General features: G+C 48.5%; 2 protein-coding genes across 8 annotated transcripts in view; both read right to left on the reverse strand.

The window, feature by feature from the left end:
• Positions 1–204: 204 nt before the first annotated feature.
• On the reverse strand, positions 205–3,114 carry LOC135974445 (uncharacterized). Its single transcript, XM_065562581.1, has 2 exons — positions 2,568–3,114; positions 205–1,499 (listed from the first exon to the last, which is right to left on the reverse strand). Exons 1-2 carry the CDS (start codon positions 3,112–3,114, stop codon positions 1,003–1,005), a joined length of 1,044 nt encoding a protein of 347 aa, XP_065418653.1. The 3' UTR covers positions 205–1,002.
• A 1,108-nt stretch (positions 3,115–4,222) lies between these two features.
• LOC101935520 (zinc finger protein 239-like) overlaps positions 4,223–22,400 on the reverse strand; it is a 46,125-nt gene continuing 27,947 nt past the window's right edge. For 4 of the 7 annotated variants that reach the window (XM_065562577.1, XM_065562579.1, XM_024112641.3 and 1 more), the window contains exons 2-3: positions 20,700–20,885; positions 4,223–6,084 (exon numbers count right to left, since the gene is read on the reverse strand). In XM_065562577.1, the coding sequence (XP_065418649.1) occupies positions 5,069–6,084; positions 20,700–20,733 (1,050 nt within the window). In that variant the 5' untranslated portion in view covers positions 20,734–20,885 and the 3' untranslated portion in view covers positions 4,223–5,068. Of the gene's footprint in view, positions 6,085–20,699; positions 20,886–22,239; positions 22,269–22,400 lie in introns of all 7 variants that reach the window. The other 3 variants (XM_065562576.1, XM_065562578.1, XM_042847890.2) reach the window with 2 other exon arrangements.

Genomic DNA, 22,400 nt, shown 5'->3' on the forward strand with positions numbered 1-22,400 from the left:
TGATGCAAGTAGCCAAAGCAATCACTCAGGTGCTGCTACGAAAGTTAGTGACTCTGGGAAATGTGCAGGCTATAGTGGATGGTTTTGCTGCAATGGGATTCCCTAACTGTGGTGGGGCGATAGACGGAACCCATATCCCTATCTTGGCACCGGAGCACCAAGCCACCGAGTACATAAACCGCAAGGGGTACTTTTCAATGGTGCTGCAAGCACTTGTGGATCACAAGGGACGTTTCACTAACATCAACGCGGGCTGGGCGGGAAGGGTTCATGACGCTCGCGTTTTCAGGAACACTACTCTGTTTAAAGGGCTGCAGCAAGGGACTTACTTTCCGGACCAGAAAATAACTGTTGGGGATGTTGAAATGCCAATAGTTATTCTTGGGGACCCCGCCTACCCCTTAATGCCATGGCTCATGAAGCCGTACACAGGCAGCCTGGACAGGAGTCAGGAGCTGTTTAACTACAGGCTAAGCAAGTGCAGAATGGTGGTAGAATGTGCATTTGGCCGTTTAAAAGGTCGCTGGCGATCATTATTGACTCGCTCTGACCTCAGCCAAAGAAATCTCCCCATTGTTATTTCTGTTTGCTGTGTGCTCCACAATCTCTGTGAAAGTAAGGGGGAGACCTTTATGGCGGGGTGGGAGGCTGAGGCAAATCGCCTGGCTGCTGATTACGCGCAGCCAGACACCAGGGCGATTAGAAGAGCACACCAGGAAGCGCTGTGCATCAGAGAAGCTTTAAAAACCAGTTTCATGACTGGCCAGGCTACAGTGTGAAATATCTGTTTGTTTCTCCTTCATGAAAACCCGCCCCCTTTATTGACTCATTTTCTGTAAGGAACCCACCCTCCCCCTTCCCCCAGCTTTCTTTCAAACCAAATAAAGTAACTATCATTTAAAAATCATTTATTCTTTATTAATAGATTAGAAAAAGAGGGAGGGAACCCGGGTGGTATTTGGGAGGAGGATTGCTGGGAAGGAAAAAGCCACAAAGAAAAGGTTAAAAAAATGACAGCCTTTTGCTTGGGCTGTCTACTGGGGTGGAATGGGAAGGTGTACGGAGCCTCCCCCCCCCCCGTGTTCTTACACGTCTGGGTGAGGAGGATACGGAACATGGGGAGGGGGGAGGGTGGAACAGGGGCTGAAGCGGCAGTCTGTTTTCCAGCAGCCGTTCCTGAAGCTCCACCAGACGCCGGAGCATGTCTGTTTGCTCACGCAGCAGCCCCAGCGTTGCATCCTTGCTCCTCTGGTCTTCCTGCCGCCACCTCTCATCTCGAGCGTCTCTCCTCTCCTCACGTTGGTCCCTCCTCTCCTCACGTTCACTGGCTTCTTTCCTATACTTTGAAACTGTTTCCTTCCACTCATTCAGATGAGCTCTGTCACTGCGGCTGGATTCCATAATTTCAGAAAACATCTCGTCTCGCGTTCTCTTCTTACGACGCCTTATCTGTGATAACCTTCGGGATGGAGGAGGGATGCTTGAGGAATTTGCAGCTGCTGTAGGGAGGGGAAAAAAGAGAGAATTGTTTAAAAAGCTACATTTTGCAGAACAATGCTTATACTCTTTCACGGTGACCAACACTATTCACATTGCATAGCACATGTGATTTCTGTGCAAGGTCGCATTTTGCCTCTTAATGCTGAGTGCCTGTGGCTTTGCTGCTAGAGATCACAGGTCTGGGCAACAGAATTCGGCTTGCATGCGGCCATGGTAAGCCATTGTTTTACAGCTTCTGCGCCCACCTTTCCCACATACCAAGCATAGCCTGTAGAGTGCTGCGGTTTTTCTGTTAACATTCAGCAGCAGCAGCAGAAAACAAACTAACCACCCCCCCTCTCGCCATGAATTCTCTGGGATGATCGCTGTACCCCTCCCCCCCACCGCGTGGCTGGTATCAGGGAAGATCCCTGCAGGCACCAAACTAACCACCCCCCCCCCGCCGCCCCCCTCCCGCCATGAATTCTCTGGGATGATCACGGTACCCCTCCCCCCACCGCGTGGCTGGTAACAGGGAAGTTCCCTGCTAGCCAAACGCGAAAAACTCAGGGCCAATTTCCCATCTGCGCTTGGCTAACTGCAGGGAAGGATTTCTTTTCCGCCACAGGCAAACAGCCCAGTAGGAACGGCCACCTCTGTCCCCTTAATTAAGTTCCCGTATTTCAACCAGGTTACCAGGAGTGATATCACTCTCCTGAGGATTACACAACAAGATAAAGAACGGATGTTGCTTGAATGCCAGCAAACACCGGGACCATACGCTGCCAGGCTTTGTCAGGCAATGATACCAGATTACTTGCTGCAAGCATGGCGTGGTCAAGTGTCCTACCATGGAGGAGGGAATAAGGATGCACTGCCCTGAAACCTTCTGGCAAGGCTTTCGGAGTACCTCCAGGAGAGCTTCATGGAGATGTCCCTGGAGGATTTCCGCTCCATCCCCAGACACGTTAACAGACTTTTCCAGTAGCTGAACTGACCGCGAATGCATCCCAAGTCCTCAGGGCAAAGTAATCATTAAAAACCGTTTGCTTTTAAAACAAGTTTTATATTTTAAAAGGTAAACTCACCTGAGGTCCCTTCCATGGGGTCAGAGTCTTGGGTACTGGCTTGGGAGGCTTGGGAGGGTACTTCAGTCAGGGTGAGAAAAAGATCCTGGCTGTTGGGGAGAACGGAGTGCTGTGTGCTCTCTGCAAGCTCATCCTCCTCCTCCTCCTCCTCCTCTCCCCCATCGGCAGAATCCTCAGGCATCGCTGATGAGACTATCCCCGACCCAGAATCCACGATCACAGGTGGGGTAGTGGTGGCAGCCCCCCCTAGAATTGCATGCAGCTCGGCATAGAAGCGGCATGTCCGCGGCTCTGACCCGGAGCGACCGTTTGCCTCCTTTGTTTTTTGATACGCTTGTCTGAGCTCCTTGACTTTCACGCGGCACTGCTCAGAGTCCCTATTGTAGCCTCTCTCCATCATGCCCTTGGAGATTTTTTCAAAAGTTTTTGCATTTCGTCTTTTAGAACGAAGTTCTGCAAGCACTGAATCCTCTCCCCATACAGCGATCAGATCCAGTACCTCCCTCACGGTCCATGCTGGTGCTCTTTTTCGATTATCAGCCTGCATGGTTACCTGTGCTGATGAGCTATCTGTGGTTACCTGTGCTCTCCACGCTGGGCAAACAGGAAATGAAATTCAAATGTTCGCGGGGCTTTTCCTGTCTACCTGGCCAGTGCATCCGAGTTTAGATTGCTGTCCAGAGCGGTCACAATGATGCACTGTGGGATAGCTCCCGGAGGCCAATACCATCGAATTGCGGCCACACTATCCCTAATTCGAAATGTTAAAATCGATTTTGGCGCTACTCCGCTCGTCGGGGTGGAGTACAGAAATCGATTTAAAGGGCCCTTTACATCGAAATAAATAGCGTCGTTGTGAGGACGGTTACAGGGTAAATTCGAATTAAAGCTGATAAATCCGAATTAAAGTCGTAGTGTAGACCAGGCCACAGAGTTTGAATCTGGTATAGATTTGCATAAGAGGAAAGCTGCTATAAAAGTAAGGTGTCTTGCAGAGGACCCCTGGTCTCGTCTTGTCAACATGGGAGCATCGATCCGGATCGGCAGAAGCCCGGCTCCCCCTCCTCCCCCATCTAACTCACCTGGCCAGTGAAGTTAAGGGGAGCAACTAATTGGTAACAACAAGACGGAGTGTGTTTGTGTGTGTGTGTGAGTGTAAGTGTAATATATTATATGCATATGATACAGTGTTAATGAATACATGTATTACTAATAAATATGGCGTTTTGCCTTATTCCCCCTGAAAAGATCCTGTGCAGTACTTTAAGTACAACATCCCCCCCTATAGTTATGCCAGTACAGTTCCAGAAGAAACACATATATCAGAAAATCTTTTCCATGTAGAAAAGACCTATCTTCACGGATTCTATCACTTTCCAATTCCAGTTACACAAACTGGATACCCTTTGCAGCCCAGTGGCTTTAATTGCACTGTGATCTCCTTTTCACCCATCCTTAGCACTGATTTGTACAAGCTGTAAATTAACTTTATTATGGAAACTCTTGTTGCTATTGCTTTTGCTCCACACTCAGGCGAACACATATTTAGATTCCAGGGAATTAGCTTCAGTGTATTTACACTCATGATTCTGAAGTAAACTTTTTGATAGTTTTGTGCTAAGTGCCTGTTGTCTAAAAATGAAATATCAAACTAATTTCAATGGAACTACAGTGTATTTAATAGACCTAGATTCTAAATGTAGAAGGATTAAGCACAAGTAATTGGGTCAGGAATTTTACCGCCTTATTACAGGACTTTTGTAGTGGATACATATATCAGAAAGGACAACTGCAGACCCATAACAGTGAAAGCATGTAACTCCACTGGTAATAATCAATAATTCAGTCATCTAGTTAGACATGTTAGATCTATGAATTCATGGTAAGTACAGGAAATAAAAAGCAGAACTCCAGGGTAATTATACAAGCTAGATTATACAATATAAAATAAACCTTTAAAGAGACTTTCCCAGAGGGCCCATTTCATTACACAGAGGCCCATCTTCACATTTTGACATCTCCAGATAAAGGTCTCAGAGTTTGAGAAACTGGGATCCACTTTACTCTTCTTCATTCAAAGCAAGAAAGTCACAAATAAACCATCATCCCAACTCAGTGCCCAGAGCCCAAGTATCATTGCATTTCTGACCTAACTGAGTCCATCTCTGCTCCTGAATGTATCAATTAACTAAAACAGTATCAAGAATAAATCAAAGTCACAGCACATAAGATAAAGATGGTTCTAGGTCTGTATCAACAAACTTCAGTGCAGGAGCTGATCAAAGGACGTTTAGAGCTTCTTGAGACGTAATAATCAAATCTCATCACAACATGGGAATCTTATCTCTGCCTCTTGCTCTGCATGACTCTGTTCTAGGAACGTGATTTCATTATCTACTTTAATAGCTATTGCATGTCCTCATTAGATGGCCAGTACTGTCTTACCTGACCTTCCGATATTCGTGGGAATCAACCATGTTGTTGTTCACTTCACCCATCTTCTAGGGTTTCTCTTGTGTGTGGATTCTCTGATGTCTGATGAGGGATGAGCTGTCACGAAAGCTGTTCCCACAGTCCAAGCATTTAAAGGGTCTCTCTCCTGTGTGGATTGTCTGGTGTCTATTAAGGTGCGAGAGACGACCGAAGCTTTTCCTGCACTTAGGGCATTTGTAGGGCTTCTCTCCTGTGTGGATCCTCTGATGCGTAATAAGGTTTGAGCTGTCACTGAAGCTTTTCCCACAGTTGGAGCATATATAGGGTTTCTCTCCCTTATGGGTTTTTTTATGTGAAATAAGGTGGGAGCTCAGACTAAAGCTTTTCCCACACTCATTGCATTTGTAGGGTCTCTCCCCCGTATGGGTTCTCTGATGTTTAGTGAGGTCTGAGCGCTGGCTAAATATTTTCTCACAGTCAAGACATTTATAGGGCTTCTCTCCAGTGTGCATTTTCTGATGTGTCATAAGGACTGAGTTGTAACTGAAGCTTTTCCCACAGTCAGGGCATTTATAGGGCCGTTCTCCTGTGTGGATTCTCTGGTGTATAAGAAGATTGGACTGCTGATTGAAGCTTTTTCCACACTCAGAGCAGCTATACGGTTTCTCCTCTGTATGGGTTCTCTGATGTGAAATAAGGTGTGAGCTGCGGCTGAAGCTTTTCTCACAGTCTAGACACTTATAGGGTTTCTCTCCTGTGTGGATTCTCTGGTGAGTAATAAGGGCTGATTTCCAAAGGAAGCTTCTCCCACAGTCACTGCATAAGTTCAGTTCCTCTCCAGAGGCGATTCTCTGTACTACAGGCTGTTTGGTGTCTTTGAACCCTCTGCTCCTGTGAGTGGATTCACACTGGATCTCCCCTGCTTGGTTTCCCAGCTGCCTCTCTGGCCTGCGCTGACTCTGACGGGCTTCTCCCTGTTCAGTGCTCTGGAAAACTTTCCCTGTGGCTCTACCTGATAATGTCACCTGTGATCCCACCTGCTCAGAATCTTCCTTCTTTTTCTCACTCACCGTCCCATCACCTGCTGGGATAGAAAGAGAATCCAGACAGGAATCATCCACTGTGCTGAGGGGGAAGAAGAGAATAGCAAAGGGAGGAAAAAAACTAACTAATTACTGGGGACTTAAAAGAAATCAGGAAGAAAAAATCTCCATCCACCGTAACTATATTTCAAAGGAGGGAGAGGAAGGGACCAATTCAACCTCCTATCCCATCTGAATATAGCTGAGGATTGGTGAAAATTCATCAGTGATGTCTGCCACGGGGATATAACTAAATTGTTTTTGAGTCAGTTTCATCAATTCCTCTCCTGTATGTGTGTCTTTTAAGATCCCCTTTTCCTTGTAGCCCTGAAGACTGGGAACCGTAGGCATCAACTTCTGATTTTCCCTGGGGGTGCTCAATCCCCACTTAGCCCCGGCCCCGCCCCCACTCCACTCTTCCCCCAAGGTCCCAACCCTGACCCACCTCTTCCTGCCCCACCCCAGGCCCTTCCCCCACGGCTCCACCCCCACCATGCCTCTTTATGCCCCCTCCCCTGAGCCCGCCTCACCCCCATGCCTCCCCCCTCCCTCCTGCATGCTGCAGAACAGCTGTTCCGCAGTGTTCAGGAGGCGCTGGAAGGGAGGGAGAGGAATTGATTGGCGGGGCTGCCTGTGGGCAGGAGGGGGGAGCTTGGCTGCTGGTGGGTACTAAGCACCTGCTAATTTTTCTCCGTGGATGCTCCAGCCCTGGAGCACCCATGGAGTCGGCGCCTTTGTCGGGGACCCATGGCTCCTGCCCTCATTCCAGCTGGGAGATCAGGTTGGGTTTGAAAAATGGAAATCCTGCACAGGGGGTCAAGGGAACAAGTGTTTGATCTTGTTCATTAAGCTCAGTGCTGTTACTGCTTCCAGAGCGAGGCTATTAGTAACCTACCCTGAAAGGATCCTTCCTTTTCCCAACCGCAGCCTACAGGGACTGAGCTATAAATTATACAAGATCACATGACGCACTGATCTGGAGCAAGGGTTCATCCACTCTGTCTAGGGAATGGCCCTAACTTACTCCCCTGCGAAGCAGAGCAGAGTTGCTACCTTCTCTAGGTATCTGGCATAGGCACCAACTCCGTGGGTAGTCCGGGGTTGGAGCACCCACGGGGAAAAACTGATGGGTGATCTGCACCCACCTGCAGCTCCCTGCCCCGCCCCAGCTCACCTCCGCCTCTGCCTCCTCCCCTGAGCGCGCCGCATGCCCGCTTTTTCCCCCTTGCTCCCAGCGCTTGCTGCCGCAAAACAGCTGTTTCGCGCGACAAGTGCTGGGAGGGAGGAAGGGGGAGAAGGGGGAACGCGGCACGCTCAGGGGAGGAGGCGGGGTCGGGGCGGAGATTTGGGGAGCAGTCTAACAGGGGCAGGGACTTTGGGGAAGGGGTTGGAATGGGGGCAGGGCAGGGGTGGAGTCGGGGCATCCAGTGTTGATTTCAAGACCTCAAATGATGGAAAGTCCATCATATCCCTGTGAAATATAATGCAGTGATTAATTACCATAATGACTGTTAAACATATTTACAACCTGAATTTATCTAGACAAATTTTCCAGCCACTGGGCATCTTCCTGCTTTTGTTTATTAAATTAAAGAACCTTCTGCTCTCAGAAATCTCCTCACTATGATCTGGTCACTTCTTAACCTCCTCTTTGATAAGCTAAATAGATTGAGCTTCTTAAGTCTCTCATTACAAAACAGGATTTCCATCATTCTCTTATCCAAACCCCATCGAATTTGTCAGCATCTCTTTTTTGACACAATATCCAGTAATGGTCTCCTTAATGCTGTATAGTGAAGTACTACCACCTCCCTATTCCTACTTGACATTCCCCTGCTTATACTTCAATGGCTCATGTTAGCTGTCATACCTACAGCATCCTACTGGGAGCTCATGTTCAGTTACTCTCCATCATGACCCCCTAAGTCAGGTTCAGAGTCACTGCAGTCCAAAGTCTCTCCAGAGCAGCAAGTACAGATGCTATCTAATACACAATCAGAAATTTAGGGCTGGAGGGGACCTCAAGAAATCATGAAGTCCAACCCCCTACACTGAGTCAGGAACAAGTTACCAAGACCATCCCTGACAGGTGTTTGTCTAACCTGTTCTTAAGAATCTTAAATTACAGGGAATCCACAACCTACCGTGGAAACCTTTTTCAATATTTTACTATCCTTTTAGTTAGAAAGTTTCTCCTAATATCTACCTTAAACATCCACTGTTGCAGATTAAGCCTGTTTCTACTTGTCCTACCTTAAGTGGACATGAAGAACAACTGATCACTGTCCTCTTTAAAACAACCCTTAAAATATTTGAAGACCGTTATCAGGCTCTCGCTCAATCTCCTTTGCTTAAGACTAAAAATACCCAGTTTTTTTTTAACCTTTACTCATAATTCAGGTTTTCTAAATCATTTATAATTTTTGTTGCTCTCTACTGGACTCTCTCCAATTTGTCCACATGGGCCTGGACACACATAAGGAGTTAGGCTATTATTTATCATTCTGTTATCCTCTCAATGTTTACCACATGATTGTTTAATAATTTGTTCCTCTATCTTTCCAGGTATCAAAGTTAGTTTGACTGGCTATATTTTCCCTGGGTGCTCTTTGTTACCTGTTTTAAAGATACATTTGCCTTTTTCCTGTTGTCTGGGACATCACCCTTCCTCCATTGATTCTCAAAGATCGCTACTGTTTCTGAGGGTATGTCTACACTACGGGATTAATCCGAATTTATATAATTCGGATTTGAAAAACAGGTTGTATAAAGTCGAAATGTATGCGGCCACACTAAGCACATTAATTCGGTGGTGTGCGTCCAAGTACCGGGGCTAGCGTCGATTTCTGCACCGTTGCACTGTGGGTAGCTATCCCATAGCTATCCCATAGTTCCCGCAGTCTCCCGCGCCCATTGGGATTGTGGGTTAAGATCCCAGTGCCTGATGGGACAAAAAACATCGTCGCAGGTGGTTCTGGGTACAGCCTCACCTCCTTCCTCCCTCCTCCCTCCCTGCATGAAAGCAACGGACGGCAGACAACCATTTTCGCGCCTTTTTTCCTGGGTGGGTGAACACTGCAGACTCCATACCACGGCAAGCATGGAGCCCGCTCAGCTCAAGACAGCAGTCATGAACATTGTAAACACCTCGCGCGTTCTCGTGGAGTTTATGCTCAGCCAGGACTAGAAAAACGAGGCGAGGAGGCAGCGGCGGTGGCAGCGCAGCGACAAGCATGATGAGGACATGGACACGGACACGGATACAGAATTCTGTGAAACCACGGGCCCCGGTGCTTTGGAGATCATGTTGTTAATGGGGCAGATTCTATCCATGGAACGCCGATTCTGGGCAAGGGAAACAAGCACAGACTGGTGGGACCGCATAGTGTTGCAGGTCTGGGACGATTCCCAGTGGCTGCGGAACTTTCGCATGCGTAAGGGCACTTTCATGGAACTTTGTGACTTGCTGTCCCCTGCCCTGAAACGCCAGAATACCAAGATGAGAGCAGCCCTCACAGTTGAGAAGCGCGTGGCGATAGCCCTGTGGAAGCTTGCAACGCCAGACAGCTACCGGTCAGTCGGGAATCAATTTGGAGTGGGCAAATCTACTGTGGGGGCTGCTGTGATGCAAGTAGCCAAAGCAATCACTCAGGTGCTGCTACGAAAGTTAGTGACTCTGCGAAATGTGCAGGCTATAGTGGATGGTTTTGCTGCAATGGGATTCCCTAACTGTGGTGGGGCGATAGACGGAACCCATATCCCTATCTTGGCACCGGAGCACCAAGCCACCGAGTACATAAACCGCAAGGAGTACTTTTCAATGGTGCTGCAAGCACTTGTGGATCACAAGGGACGTTTCACTAACATCAACGCGGGCTGGGCGGGAAGGGTTCATGACGCTCGCGTTTTCAGGAACACTACTCTGTTTAAAGGGCTGCAGCAAGGGACTTACTTTCCGGACCAGAAAATAACTGTTGGGGATGTTGAAATGCCAATAGTTATTCTTGGGGACCCCGCCTACCCCTTAATGCCATGGCTCATGAAGCCGTACACAGGCAGCCTGGACAGGAGTCAGGAGCTGTTTAACTACAGGCTAAGCAAGTGCAGAATGGTGGTAGAATGTGCATTTGGCCATTTAAAAGGTCGCTGGCGATCATTATTGACTCGCTCTGACCTCAGCCAAAGAAATCTCCCCATTGTTATTTCTGCTTGCTGTGTGCTCCACAATCTCTGTGAAAGTAAGGGGGAGACCTTTATGGCGGGGTGGGAGGCTGAGGCAAATCGCCTGGCTGCTGATTACATGCAGCCAGACACCAGGGCAATTAGAAGAGCACACCAGGAAGCGCTGTGCATCAGAGAAGCTTTAAAAACCAGTTTCATGACTGGCCAGGCTACAGTGTGAAATATCTGTTTGTTTCTCCTTCATGAAAACCCGCCCCCTTTATTGACTCATTTTCTGTAAGGAACCCACCCTCCCCCTTCCCCCAGCTTTCTTTCAAACCAAATAAAGTTACTATCATTTAAAAATCATTTATTCTTTATTAATAGATTAGAAAAAGAGGGAGGGAACCCGGGTGGTATTTGGGAGGAGGATTGCTGGGAAGGAAAAAGCCACAAAGAAAAGGTTAAAAAAATGACAGCCTTTTGCTTGGGCTGTCTACTGGGGTGGAATGGGAAGGTGTACGGAGCCTCCCCCCCCGTGTTCTTACACGTCTGGGTGAGGAGGATACGGAACATGGGGAGGGGGGAGGGTGGAACAGGGGCTGAAGCTGCATGCACCAAACTAACCCCCCCCCCCGCCGCCGCCGCCCCCCTCCCGCCATGAATTCTCTGGGATGATCACGGTACCCCTCCCCCCACCGCGTGGCTGGTAACAGGGAAGTTCCCTGCTAGCCAAACGCGAAAAACTCAGGGCCAATTTCCCATCTGCGCTTGGCTAACTGCAGGGAAGGATTTATTTTCCGCCACAGGCAAACAGCCCAGTAGGAACGGCCACCTCTGTCCCCTTAATTAAGTTCCCGTATTTCAACCAGGTTACCAGGAGTGATATCACTCTCCTGAGGATTACACAACAAGATAAAGAACGGATGTTGCTTGAATGCCAGCAAACACCGGGACCATACGCTGCCAGGCTTTGTCAGGCAATGATACCAGATTACTTGCTGCAAGCATGGCGTGGTCAAGTGTCCTACCATGGAGGACGGAATAAGGATGCACTGCCCAGAAACCTTCTGGCAAGGCTTTCGGAGTACCTCCAGGAGAGCTTCATGGAGATGTCCCTGGAGGATTTCCGCTCCATCCCCAGATATGTTAACAGACTTTTCCAGTAGCTGAACTGACCGCGAATGCATCCCAAGTCCTCAGGGCAAAGTAATCATTAAAAACCGTTTGCTTTTAAAACAAGTTTTATATTTTAAAAGGTAAACTCACCTGAGGTCCCTTCCATGGGGTCAGAGTCTTGGGTACTGGCTTGGGAGGCTTGGGAGGGTACTTCAGTCAGGGTGAGAAAAAGATCCTGGCTGTTGGGGAGAACGGAGTGCTGTGTGCTCTCTGCAAGCTCATCCTCCTCCTCCTCCTCTCCCCCATCGGCAGAATCCTCAGGCGTCGCTGATAAGACTATCCCCGACCCAGAATCCACGATCACAGGTGGGGTAGTGGTGGCAGCCCCCCCTAGAATTGCATGCAGCTCGGCGTAGAAGCGGCATGTCCGCGGCTCTGACCCGGAGCGACCGTTTGCCTCCTTTGTTTTTTGATACGCTTGTCTGAGCTCCTTGACTTTCACGCGGCACTGCTCAGAGTCCCTATTGTGGCCTCTCTCCATCATGCCCTTGGAGATTTTTTCAAAAGTTTTTGCATTTCGTCTTTTAGAACGAAGTTCTGCAAGCACTGAATCCTCTCCCCATACAGCGATCAGATCCAGTACCTCCCTCACGGTCCATGCTGGTGCTCTTTTTCGAATATCAGCCTGCATGGTTACCTGTGCTGATGAGCTATCTGTGGTCACCTGTGCTCTCCACGCTGGGCAAACAGGAAATGAAATTCAAATGTTCGCGGGGCTTTTCCTGTCTACCTGGCCAGTGCATCCGAGTTTAGATTGCTGTCCAGAGCGGTCACAATGATGCACTGTGGGATAGCTCCTGGAGGCCAATACCATCGAATTGCGGCCACACTATCCCTAATTCGAAATGTTAAAATCGATTTTGGCGCTACTCCGCTCGTCGGGGTGGAGTACAGAAATCGATTTAAAGGGCCCTTTACATCGAAATAAATAGCGTCGTTGTGAGGACGGTTACAGGGTAAATTCGAATTAAAGCTGATAAATCCGAATTAAAGTCGTAGTGTAGACCAGACCTGAGATTGCTTCAGCTATTTCCTTATCTACCATAGGGCAAATTTCATCAGGCCTTTCCAACTTGAATACATCTAACTTATCTAAATATTCTTTAACCTGATCTTTACTTATTCTAGCTTGTCTTCCTTCCCCCTTCTCTTCAATATTAGTTATGTTAAGCATCTGGTCACAATTAACTTTATTTTTTAGTGAAGACTGAAACAAAATAGGCATTTAACACCCTAGCCACCCTAGCCCTGGTCTACACTACGAGTTTAGGTCAAATTTAGCAGCATTAGGTCGATTTAACCCTGCACCCGTCCACATGACCAAACCTGTTTTGTCGACTTGAAGGGCTCTTAAAATCGATTTCTGTACTCCTGGCAAGGGGTTTAGCACTAAAATTGGCCTCGCTGGGTCGAATTTGGGGTAGTGTGGACGCAATTCGATGGTATTGGATCTGGGAGCTATCCCAGAGTGCTCCATTGTGACCGCTCTGGACGGCACTCTCAACTCAGATGCACTGGCCAGGTAGACAGGAAAAGCCCTGAGAACATTTGAATTTCATTTCCTGTTTAGCCAGCGTGGCGAGCTCATCAACACAGGTGACCATGGAGTCCCAGAATTGCAAAAGAGCTCCAGCATGGACCGAACAGGAGGTACTGGATCTGATCGCTATATGGGGAGAAAAATCCGTGCAGGCAGAACTCCGTTCCAAAAGACGAAATGCCAATATATTTGCCAAAATCTCCAAGGGCATGATAGACAGTGGCTACAACAGGGACACACAGCAGTGCCGCGTGAAAGTTAAGGAGCTGAGGCAAGCCTACCAAAAAACAAAGGATGCAAACAGTCACTCCAGGTCAGAGCCCCATACATGCCGCTTCTATGATGAGCTGTATGCAATTCTAGGGGGGACCCTACTGCTACCCCACCACTGTCCGTGGACACCTGCAAGGGGGGAGTCTCATGCAACAGGGATGAGGATTTTGTGGATGAGGAAAAGGAGGAGGAGGTTGAGGATAGCGCACAGCAAGCAAGCAGAGAATTCCTTCTCCCCAGCAGCCAGGAACTGTTCATCACCCTGGAGCCAATACCCTCCCAGCCTTCCCAAGGTGGGCTCCCGGACCATGAAGCCGGAGAAGGTACCTCTAGTGAGTGTACCTTTGTAAATATAATACAGGGTTTAAAAGCAAGCGTGTTTAATGATTAATTTGCCCTGAAGACTTGGGATGCATTCGCGGCCAGTATAGCTACTGGAAAAGTCTGTTAACGTGTCTGGGGATGGAGCGAAAATCCTCCCGGGAGATCTCCATGAAGCTCTCCTGGAGGTACTCTAAAAGCCTTTGCAGAAGGTTTATGGGGAGGGCAGCCTTATTCCGTCCTCCGTGGTAGGACACTTTACTACACCAAGCCAGTAGCTAGTAGTCTGGAATCATTGCAGAACAAAACATTGCAGCAAATGGGCCCGGGCTTTGGTAGCATTCAAGCAACATCCGTTCTTTATCTCTCTGTGTTAGCCTCAGGAGAGTGATATCATTCATGGTCACCTGGTTGAAATACAGGAAATTTGTTTAAGGGGACATTTAGAGGTGCCCGTTCCTGCTGGGCTGTTTGCCTTTGGCTGAAAAGAAATCATCCCCGTTGTTAGCCACACAGTGGGGAGAGGCCCGTTCATGCTGAGCTGTTCACGTTTGGCTGACAGGGATCTTCCCTGATACTAGCCACGTGGGTGGGGTGGGGGGGGAAGGAGGGTGAAGTGATCATCCCAGAGAATTGGGGGGGGGGGTTGGATTGAGCTGCACATTCACCCTAAAACCGCAGCCCCTCCTTTTAAATGGCCAACCCAATGGGCTTTGCTTGGTATGGGAAAGGATGGCGCTGCTGTTTGAAACCATTCCCACATGTTATGAAGGTTGAAGAAGCCGAAACCCTTTGCCTTACCATGGCTGCCTGCAAGCCGAATTCTATTACCCAGCCGAGCGTGTGTGATGTCTCACACCAAATCGGCAGGCACTCAGTATAAGAGGCAAAATGCGACCTTGTACCAAAAGCACATGTTATGTAATGTGAATTGCTTGATTCAGTGTGAAAAAGTCTTCTCTTTGTTCTCTAAAATGTATCTTTTAAAATACTACTCTCCCTTTTTTCCCCTCCCGGAGCTGCAAATGTTTCTACGCTCCCCCTATCATCACCGTCCCAGAGGCTAGTACAGATTAGAAGGCGGAAAAAAACGCACTCATGACGATATGTTCTCAGAGCTCATGCAGTCCTCCCGCACTGAAAGAGCTCAGCAGAATGCGTGGAGGCAAACAATGGAAGAGTCCAGGAAAGCATTAAATGAACGCAATGAGAGGAGGGAGGAGCGCAACAAGAGGAGGGAGGATGCAATGCTGAAGCTAATGGGGGAGCAAACTGACATGCTCAGGTGTCTAGTGGAGCTGCAGGAAAGGCAGCAGGAGCACAGACTGCCGCTGCAGCCCCTGTATAACCGCCTGCCCTCCTCCCCAAGTTCCATATCCTCCTCACCCAGACACCCAAGAATGTGGGTGGGGGAGGCTACGGGCATCCAGCCACTCCACCCCAGAGGACTGCCCAAGCAACAGAAGGCTGGCATTCAATAAGTTTTGAACTGTAGTGTGGCCTTGACATTCCCTCCTCCTCTCATCCATCACCCCACCCGGTGCTTCGCTCCTCACCCACCCCTCCCGGGCTACCTTGCGAGTTTTCTCCCTATTTGTGTGATGAATTAATAAAGAATGCATGATTTTGAAACAATGACTTTATTTCAGAGTAGCAGCCGTGTTAGTCTGTATCCGCAAAAAGAAGATCAGGAGTACTTGTGGCACCTTAGAGACTAACAAATTTATTAGAGCATAAGCTTTCGTGGACTACAGCCCACTTCTTCGGATGCAAGTGGTGATCGAAGGGTGAAGGTCAGTTGGCTTACAGGGAAGTAGAGTCAACCAAAGGGGTGGGTTTTCATCAAGGAGAAACAAATAGAACTGTCACACCGTAGCCTAGCCAGTCATGAAACTGGTTTTCAAAGCTTCTCTGATGCGCAGCACACCCAGCTGTGCTCTTCTAATCACCTCGGTGTCTGGCTGTGCTTAATCAGCCGCCAGGCAATTTGCCTCAACCTCCCACCCCACCATAAACGTCTCTCCCTTACTCTCACAGATATTGTGGAGCACACAGCAAGCAGCAATAACAATGGGAATATTGGTTTCACTGAGGTCTAACCTAGTCAGTAAACTGCACCAGCACGCTTTTAAATGTCCAAATGCACAATCTACCACCATTCTGCACTTGCTCAGCCTATAGTTGAACTGCTCCTTACTACTGTCCAGGGCGCTTGTGTATGGCTGGGTCCCTAAGGATAACTATAAGCATTTCAACATCCCTAATAGTAATTTTCTGGTCTGGGAAGTAAGTTCCTTCCTGCAGCTGTTCAAAAAGACCAGAGTTCCTGAAGATGTGAGCGTTATGCACCTTTCCTGGCCATCCCACGTTGATGTCGGTAAACGTCCCTTGTGATCCACCAGTGCTTGCAGCACCATTGAAAAGTACCCGTTCCGGTTTATATACTATCTGCCAAGGTGGTCCAGTCCAAAGATAGGGATATGCATTCTGTCTACCGCCCCACCACAGTTAGGGAACCCCATTGCAGCAAAGCTATCCACTATGACCCGCACATTTCCCAGAGTCACTACCCTTGATAGAAGCAGCTCAGTGATTGTGTTGGCTACTTGGATCACAGCAGCCCCCACAGTAGATTTACCCACTCCAAATTGATTTCCGACTGACTGGTAGCTGTCTGGCATTGCAAGATTCCAGAGGACTATCGCCACTCGCTTCTCAAGTGTGAGGGCTGCTCTCATCTTGGTATTCTTGCACTTCAGGGCAGGTGAAGCAAGTCACACAGTACAGAGGAGACAGAGGGACCGAGACAAATTAGAGGATTGGGCCAAGAGAAAGCTGATGAAGTTCAACAAGGACAAGTGCAGAGTCCTGCACTTAGGATGGAAGAATCCCAGGCACTGCTACCGACTAGGGACCGAATGGCTAGGCAGAAGTTCTGCAGAAAAGACCTAGGGGTTACAGTGGACGAGAAACTGAATATGAGTCAACAGTATGCCCTTGTTGCCAAGAAGGCTAATGGCATTTTGGGCTGTATAAGTAGGGGCATTGCCAGCAGATCGAGGGACATGATCATTCCCCTCTATTCGACATTGTTGAGGCTTTATCTGGAGTACTGCATCCAGCTTTGGGCCCCACACTACAAGAAGGACGTGGACAAAGAGTCCAGCGGACAGCAACAAAAATGATTAGGGGGCTGGAGCACATGACTTATGAGGAGAGGCTGAGGGAACTGGGATTATTTAGTTTGCAGAAGAGAAGAATGAGGGGGGATTTGATAGCTGCTTTCAACTACCTGAAAGGGGGTTCCAAAGAGGATGGATCTAGACTGTTCTCAGTGGTAGCAGATGACAAAACAAGGAGTAATGGTCTCAAGTTGCAGTGGGGGAGGTTTAGGTTGGATATTAGGAAAAACTTTTTCACTAGGAGGGTGATAAAGCACTGGAATGGGTTACCTAGGGAGGTGGTGGAATCTCCATCCTTAGAGGTTTTTAAGGTCAGGCTGGACAAAAGCTCTGGCTGGGATGATTTAGTTGGGGATTGGTCCTGCTTTGAGTGGGGGGTTGGACTAAAAAAAAAAAATTAATGGAGATATCCTATCTCCTAGAACTGGAAGGGACTTTGAAAGGTCATTGAGTCCAGCCCCCTGCCTTCACTAGCAGGACCAATTACTGATTTTGCCCCAGATCCCTAGGTGGCCCCCTCAAGGACTGAACTCTTAACCCTGGGTTTAGCAGGCCAATGCTCAAACCACTGAGCTATCCCTCCCCCCAACTAGATGACCTCCTGAGGTCCCTTCGAACCCTGATATTCTATGAAGTTCCATGAAGGTGCCCTTACGCATGCAAAAGTTTTGCAGCCACTGGGAATCATCCCAGACCTGCAACACTATGCGATCCCACCAGTCTGTGCTTGTTTCCTGGGCCCAGAATCGGCGTTCCCTGGCATGAACCTGCCCCATTACCACCATGATGTCCAAATTGCCAGGGGCTGTGCTTTGAGAGAAGTCTGTGTCCATGTTCTCATCACTATTGCGATCGGGCTGTCGTCGCCTTCTTTTGCAGGGTCTGCATATACTGCAGGATAACGCGCGAAGTGTTTACAATGCTCACAACAGCAGCGGTGAGCAGGCTCCATGCCATATTGGCCTCCTACTTTTCTTCCTATCTTTCGTGTTGGGATAGTTTGTTGTGTCTTTAATATTGTCTTCTTGAGAAACTGCCAGCTCTCCTAAACTCCTTTTTTCCCTTTGATTTTCTTCCCATGGGACTCTACTTCCCAGTTCTCTGAGTTTGTTAAAGTCTGCTTTATTTTTAAGTCCATTGTCCTTACTCTGCTCCTCACTCCTCCTTTTCTTAGAGTCATGAAATTTATCATTTCATGATCAGATTCACAACCAAGTTCCTCCCTGTTAGAATCTTATCTCAAATGGCTAACCCTTGCTTACTTCCCCCACATTCTAAAACAAGAAGTTGTCCCCAGTGGTGATAAACAAGGCTGACTTTGTTGGGGGTCTACTACAGGTAGAAAGGAGAACTTTCCATTTTGCAAGGATCGCTCAACTCATCCTCTTGTGTTAACTCTGGGCAACAAAGACCCATAAAGATAGAGTAACCATTCTTGTCCCTTCTCAGTTCAAACATAGACACACAATCCTGCTAATCCATGAAGAAGGAGCAGCAGCCACCATCATATTCCATCCTTGGAAACTCAGGAATGTCATTGTCACAACTACAGAGTTAGCACCATTTTTGTCCCCTTTCTGAGTTCACCCACCTCACATCTTGGGCCTCCAAGGGGAGTTAGGCACCTAAGCACTTATCCACATCTTTAAGCTCCTGAACACCTTTTAAAAATGTGACTAAGTGACTTGCACAACATCATGGAGGAAGTCTTTCGCATACCATGAATCAACAATGTGATGCAGTTGCTCCCCCAAAAAAGTGCTAATTATAATTCTGGGATGCATTGAATGGAGTGTCATATCAGAAACGGGAGATAATTGTCCCACTCTACTCAACACTGGTGTGGCCTCAGCTGGAGTAGTGTGTCCAATTCTGGGCATCTCACTTCAGGAAAGATGTGGAAAAATTGGAGAGTCCAGAGGAGAGGGGGAAAAATCATAAATGGTTTAGAAAATCTGACCTGTGAGGAAAGATTTTAAAAAAACTGGTCATGTTTAATCTTGAGAGAGGATACCTGAGGGGAAACCTGACATCATATGTGAAGACTGTTAAGGGCTGTTTATAGAATCATAGAATATCAGGGTTGGAAGGAACCTCAGGGGGTCATCTAGTCCTACTCCTGCTCAAAGCAGGATCAATCCCCAACTAAATGTATAAAGAGGATGATGTTCTCTGTGTCTACTGAAGGCAGGATAAAAAGTAATCCAGCTTAATATGCAGCAAGAGACATTTTGTATTAGATATTAGGAAAACTAACTAACTATCAGGGTAATTAAGCTCTGGAACAAGCTTCCAAGGGAGGCTGTGGAATCCCCATCATTGGAGGTTTTTAAGAACAGGTTGGACTAACACCTGTCAGGGACAGTCTAAGTTTACTTGGTCCTGCCTCAGTGCAGGAGGCTGGACTTGATGACCTTGCAAGATCCTTCTAGCCTTACATTTCTATGATTCTATAGCAGGAAATTGAACTCACATCTCCCAAGTTTCAGTTGAAAGCCCTATCCACTAGATCATCTTTTCTCTTCTACAAGGTACCACATACTCCTAGTGAGAGAGAGACCCTTCTCAAAAGAGCTTTTAAATTAAGCGGACAAGATAGCAAAGTATGGATTGTTCTCTCCACTTGACAGAGAGAGAATTGAGGCCTAAATGGCTTAAAACAGGGACTTTTGAAGAAATCCAGACATCCAAGTCACTGCAAGATGGACACCTCACTCATTTGGGACCCTTCAAGAACATAAGCCTACAATGACTTACAAGAGCTAAGACTGGGAGTTCTAGATAGAAGCAGAAGTTTGAGCACAGGTCTCCCACATGACCCAATGCAGTGCCTGAATCACAAGACCAGCTTTTCTCACTTGTTTTCCTACTGTATTAGTACATCCCACAGAACTCTTCCAGCCCATAAATTACTTCATAAACTCTCCTCCAGAACTCAGCCCCTTTCACTGTGAGGAACTATTTTACAGAGATAAACCACGACCAGGAAAGGATACCAGGAACAACACCCGCCTTCCAAGAGTTCAGCATAGGGTGATCATATTTCCCAAAGGAAAAATGGGACACTATATGGGGCTGGCCCAAGCCATCCCACCCACCCCGCTGCATGGGCCTGGCCTGAGCCACTCACCCGAACCCTGCCCACTCCCACCCCCCCGTGTGGGGTTGGTGTTGTTGCTCGCCCGAGTCCTGTCTGCCCCCTGCATGAGGTTGGGGCTGGCATCGCTGCTTGCCCAAGCACTGCCTGTTCACATGTTCTTCTGCACCCCACTTTTTTGACAAAAGTGGACATTTGTCCAATTTGCTCTTATCAACTGATCAAGTTGGCAAGAGCAAACGGGACAAATGCCGTCTTTTGCCAAAAAAGTCGTGATGGCCGGAACAGGGCTAAAAAAAGGGACTGTCCCGGACAAAGTGGGACGTATGGTCACCCTGAGCATATGGGCAGAAGAGGTAGCCCTGGAGGAGCTAATGGCAACCAGTCCCAGCCCTGTGACTTCGATTCTCTTCCACCACCCAGGAAGGGCATTGATCAAACATCTGGGGCCTTCCGCTAACGCAGCTGGCTGAGGCAGATCACAGATAAGATGAAGGTGAAGAACATCTGACAATCTGGCCACTGGGGACTTAAGCAGAGCTGAGTCATGAGCCATTTGTCCATCTATGAGACAGAAGAGGGGTTAGAGGTTCCAGAGGATGGAACTTGCTTCGGGAAGTGGTGGTGGGGAAGATGATGAGTTTGTCCTATGTCAAAGCCTTTGTCATCAGGAAAAGTAGCACCATCATGATGCCCCTGAATTGACTGTCTCTTGGGGACAGTGTCTTGCACACAGGATCTGATGACTACAGGGGCTGATCCCCCTGACATATGAGGGATGAGTGAAGAACCCTGCACAGAAGCTGACCCAGATGCTTCAGAGACCTCCCAGCTTGTAATGCCCGAGGGGACAGGAATCCTTACCCAGCGAGGTTGAAATCTCATAATTCTCCTGCATAATGATCCTGTAGCGGGTTCTCTGGCTGGGGTCCGGCAAAGTTTGCTCACTCTCTTGATGAAATGCATAGCCACCTCTTCAAAAGTCACCAGCTCCACTTCAGACGTTTCCCTTCTTCATCCCCCAGAATGATGGGACAATCTAGAATCAGGCTGCAAAATAACATTCACATTTATCCACGAGAGCAGGGTGACTAGGGAAGTTTTAGAAGGGGCTTTAATCTATCGCACACTCTGATTCCCAATAGGTTCTTTCTCTAAAGACAAGTTCTAGATCAGGGGTGGGCAAACTACGGCCCACGGGCCACATCCGGCTCACGGGACCGTCCTGCCTGGCCCCCGAGCTCCTGGCCTGGGAGGCTAGCCCCCGGCCCCTCCCCTGCTCTCCTCCCTCCCCTGCAGCCTCAGCTTGCTCGCTCCGCTGCCGGCGCAATGCTCTGGGCGGCGGGGCTGTGAGCTCCTGAGGCAGCGAGCTCCTGGGGCAGCGCAGCTGCAGAGCCCGGCCGGACCTGGTGCTCTGTGCTGTGTGGTGGCGGTGGCAGGGGGGGTTGGATAGAGGGCAGGGGAGTTCGGGGTGGTGGTTGGAGGCGGGGGTGTGGATGGTGGTCAGGGGGGAAACGGGGTTGAATGGGGGCAGAGGTCCCGGGGGCAGTCAGGAAGGAGAGGGGGTTGGATGGGGTGGCAGGGGGCAGGCAGGGGTTCCAGGGGCAGTCAGGGGACAGGGAGAAGGGGTGGTTGGATGGAGCAGGGGTCCCGGGGGGGGCCATCAGGAATGAGAGGAGGAGTTGGATGGGGCTGCAGAGGTCCAGGGGCAGTCAGGGGACAGGTAGCAGGGGTGTATGGATGGGGCAGGGGTCCCAGAGGGGCCATCAGGGAACGGGGGGGTTGGATGGGGGTGGAGTCCAGGGGGGGCAGACTGGAGGTGGGGGCCAGGCCACGACCCCCTCCCCTAATTGGCCCTCCATACAATTTACGAAACCCGAAGCGGCCCTCAGGCCAAAAAGTTTGCCTGCCCCTGTTCTAGATTCTACCAGGCCAAATACTGGAGCCAAGATATTAAAAAAGAGCAACCTAAAAGTTAAGCTCTTAAATCCATATTCATTCATCTCAGTAAGTTGCTTGATTTTTAAGACCGTGAGCACGTAACATTGGGGTTCAATTCCGAGTGCCCAGCAATTTTGCAATCAGGTGTGTGAATATAAAACAAACTTAATTTTAGACTCCTCTATTTAAAGATCTTGGCCTTGGTCTCTTTATTGTGGAATCTCCATCATTGGAGATTTTTAAGAGCAGGTTAGAAAAACACCTGTCAGGGATGGTGTAGATCATACTTAGTCCTGCCATGAGTGCAGAGGACTGGACTAGATGACCTCTTGAGGTCCCTTCCAGTCCTATGATTCTATTGCAGGGCAGAGCCAGACAGACCTTCCCACAAGGATTAAGTCTACCGAGACACTGTTAAATCCTCCCAGTAACAGAAATAAATGAAGTCGGTAAGACCACTCACATGTTCAAAGACAAGCAGGTGTGTAAATGCTGGTAGAAGTGGATCCCAAGTAAGTTAAAAAAAATTTGTATTGAATGAAAACAAAATCAGTGAGTATGCACAATGGATAATTATTCAACCCTCCTAACATACATACATCATAACAGATTTTTACCAGACTA

Source organism: Chrysemys picta, chromosome 12 (assembly GCF_011386835.1).
Source record: "Chrysemys picta bellii isolate R12L10 chromosome 12, ASM1138683v2, whole genome shotgun sequence".
Classification (NCBI taxonomy): domain Eukaryota; kingdom Metazoa; phylum Chordata; order Testudines; family Emydidae; genus Chrysemys; species Chrysemys picta.

Bases quoted from the DNA above. Each gene is read 5' to 3' on its own strand.
- LOC135974445 (XM_065562581.1), bottom strand. From the start codon at position 3,114: ATGCAGGCTGATAATCGAAAAAGAGCACCAGCATGGACCGTGAGGGAG. The intron at 1,500-2,567 runs GTGAGTTTACCT...CCCTCCCTACAG, and splicing joins CCCCATGGAAGGGACCTCAG to CAGCTGCAAATTCCTCAAGC.